This window comes from Bombina bombina, chromosome 6 (genome assembly GCF_027579735.1).
Source record: "Bombina bombina isolate aBomBom1 chromosome 6, aBomBom1.pri, whole genome shotgun sequence".
NCBI classification, from domain to species: Eukaryota; Metazoa; Chordata; class Amphibia; order Anura; family Bombinatoridae; genus Bombina; species Bombina bombina.
The window spans coordinates 788,489,728-788,491,894 of record NC_069504.1 but is presented as its reverse complement, the minus strand read 5'-3'; the positions used below and the strand labels follow the sequence as shown (position 1 = coordinate 788,491,894).

The following is a 2,167-nucleotide window of genomic DNA, read 5'->3' as shown; positions in this document are numbered from 1 at the left end:
TCATTGCATTTTGACAGTTTTTCACAGTATCAAAGTACTAGTTCATGTGTGCCATACAGATAACTTTGTGCTCACTCCTGTGGAGTTATTTATGAGTCAGCACTGATTAGCTAAAATGTAACTTTGTCAAAAGAATTGAGAAAAGAGGCTTAGATACAAGGTAATCACAGAGGTAAAAAGTGTATTAATATAACTGTTGGTTATGCAAAACTGAGGAATGTGTAATAAAGGGATTATCTTTTTACAATAAAACATTTAAAGTAGACTGTCCTTTTAATTCCTTTTTTATAAAAGCTGCATATAAAACTTTAATACTGTACTTTTTTTACATGACAGAAAAAATTTGGATAACAAAACCAACTGTTAGAAAAAAATGTATGATTTTAACCATAGGATTTTATGAAAAAACACTTCAATCAGATGGACAACACTACATATGGTACAGATTTCTACATTACAGCCTTTTCAGCTATTTATGGGAAAACTATTCTGTTTACTTTATTATTCTTGTTTTACTCAACTTGTCTTTTGTGGAACATGTTGATGATTGTTGTAATCAATACAGACCAAAAGCTACAATCACCCATGTATTTCTTCCTAAGCCATTTATCCTTTGTGGATATCTCATACATCTCCGTCACTATTCCGAAACTGATGGATATCTTTATTACTGGAAATATGAGGATTTCATTCATTGGTTGCTTTGTCCAGTTGTACTTTTTTACAGCTATGCTTAGCACAGAAATTGCACTGTTGACAGCAATGGCCTATGATCGTTTTGTTGCTATATGTAAACCATTACATTACATGCTTCTTATGAAGAAGGTTAACTGTGTCCTACTTGTGGTAGGTAGCTGGATATTTGGCTATGGCAATTCCCTTTTTGTTACAATATTTGCATCTTATTTATCTTTCTGTGGCTCTAAACGTATTAACCAGGTTTTTTGTGATATTAAAGTCATGACTAAGATATCTTGTGGGGACAGGAAGGGATTTGAAACAATGATATATACAGAGGTTTTGCTTGTGGGACTTTGCCCCTTTCTGCTTATCCTAATGTCCTATTCCCAAATAGTGGCAAATATTCTAAAAATGCATTCCAAAGGCAAAAGACAAAAAGTTTTCTCCACCTGCACAGCCCACCTTAGTGTAATTTCCATGTTCTATGGAGCCCTTCTCTGCATGTACATGAGACCACCATCTGAAAACTCAGAAGACCTTGACCAAATATTTGCATTGCTTTATCTAGTTGTGACGCCCACAATAAACCCCCTAATATATAGTCTAAGGAATAAAGATATCAAAGTTGCAATGAAGAAGATGATGGTAAGGAATCATGTAACCTAAAAATCAGACTGTAATTGAACTCTTTTCTTTAAATCTGATAGAGACCCTTTAAACAGTTAAAAAATATGCTACAATGATAGGACTTCCAATTTATGCTACTTACTCCTATGAAACAAAATAATTTTTAACAAAAGTTAAATAAACATTTCAGGCTACGTTCCCTATAATTTATTTTACTTGTGTGTAAATTTTTCTGCATGTTCGGGCTTGATACTGCTTGTGTGCGGCACTGAGCAAGTACAGAGTGGCTAAAATATTTAAATTTAATATTTAGTAAAACTGTGGCCCTCTGAGGGGTTCTGGGGCCTTCTGTGAAAAAAAAAAATAATTTAGCTGTGTGGGACGGCAGCTGTCACCTGTACAGTAAATCTTCTTTTCTTTTTTTTTTTGAGCACCGACTTACATTGAGCTCTATGGTGCGGCTAATGCATTAAAAAAAAATATATATTTCTGACCCCCTCTGCTCCACTACAGCTCTTCTTATAATTAGGGATGCCACCTGTCTAGGTTTGACCCAGATAGTCAGGGTTTCAAACTTTGTTTCCGGGTTTCCTGCTTAACTAGAACGGGGCATGCAAATGTCTGGGTTTAGCTGGTGTCCACATTTACTGCTGACTCCAATATTTAAAAATATCAACTAGTTTCCAACCAGTGAAAAGACTGTTACAGGTCATTTATCTAAATAAGAACTAGCTTATGCCCTGTAAACCAAGCGGTTGGCCGTCCCACAGTACATGAAGCCTTGTAGTGTGGCAGAATGAGACCCTTGTGTGAGTCATCTTGAAGGATTACTCCTCTGAAGGTCTGACTGACAGTACAA

The 2,167-nt window shown here is 35.5% G+C and overlaps 1 protein-coding gene across 1 annotated transcript; it reads left to right on the top strand.

Moving 5' to 3' along the window:
* Positions 1–537: 537 nt before the first annotated feature.
* LOC128664623 (olfactory receptor 2AJ1-like) lies at positions 538–1,347 on the top strand. The gene has a single exon (XM_053719437.1). It carries the CDS (start codon positions 538–540, stop codon positions 1,345–1,347), a length of 810 nt encoding a protein of 269 aa, XP_053575412.1.
* The last annotated feature ends 820 nt before the right edge of the window (positions 1,348–2,167 follow it).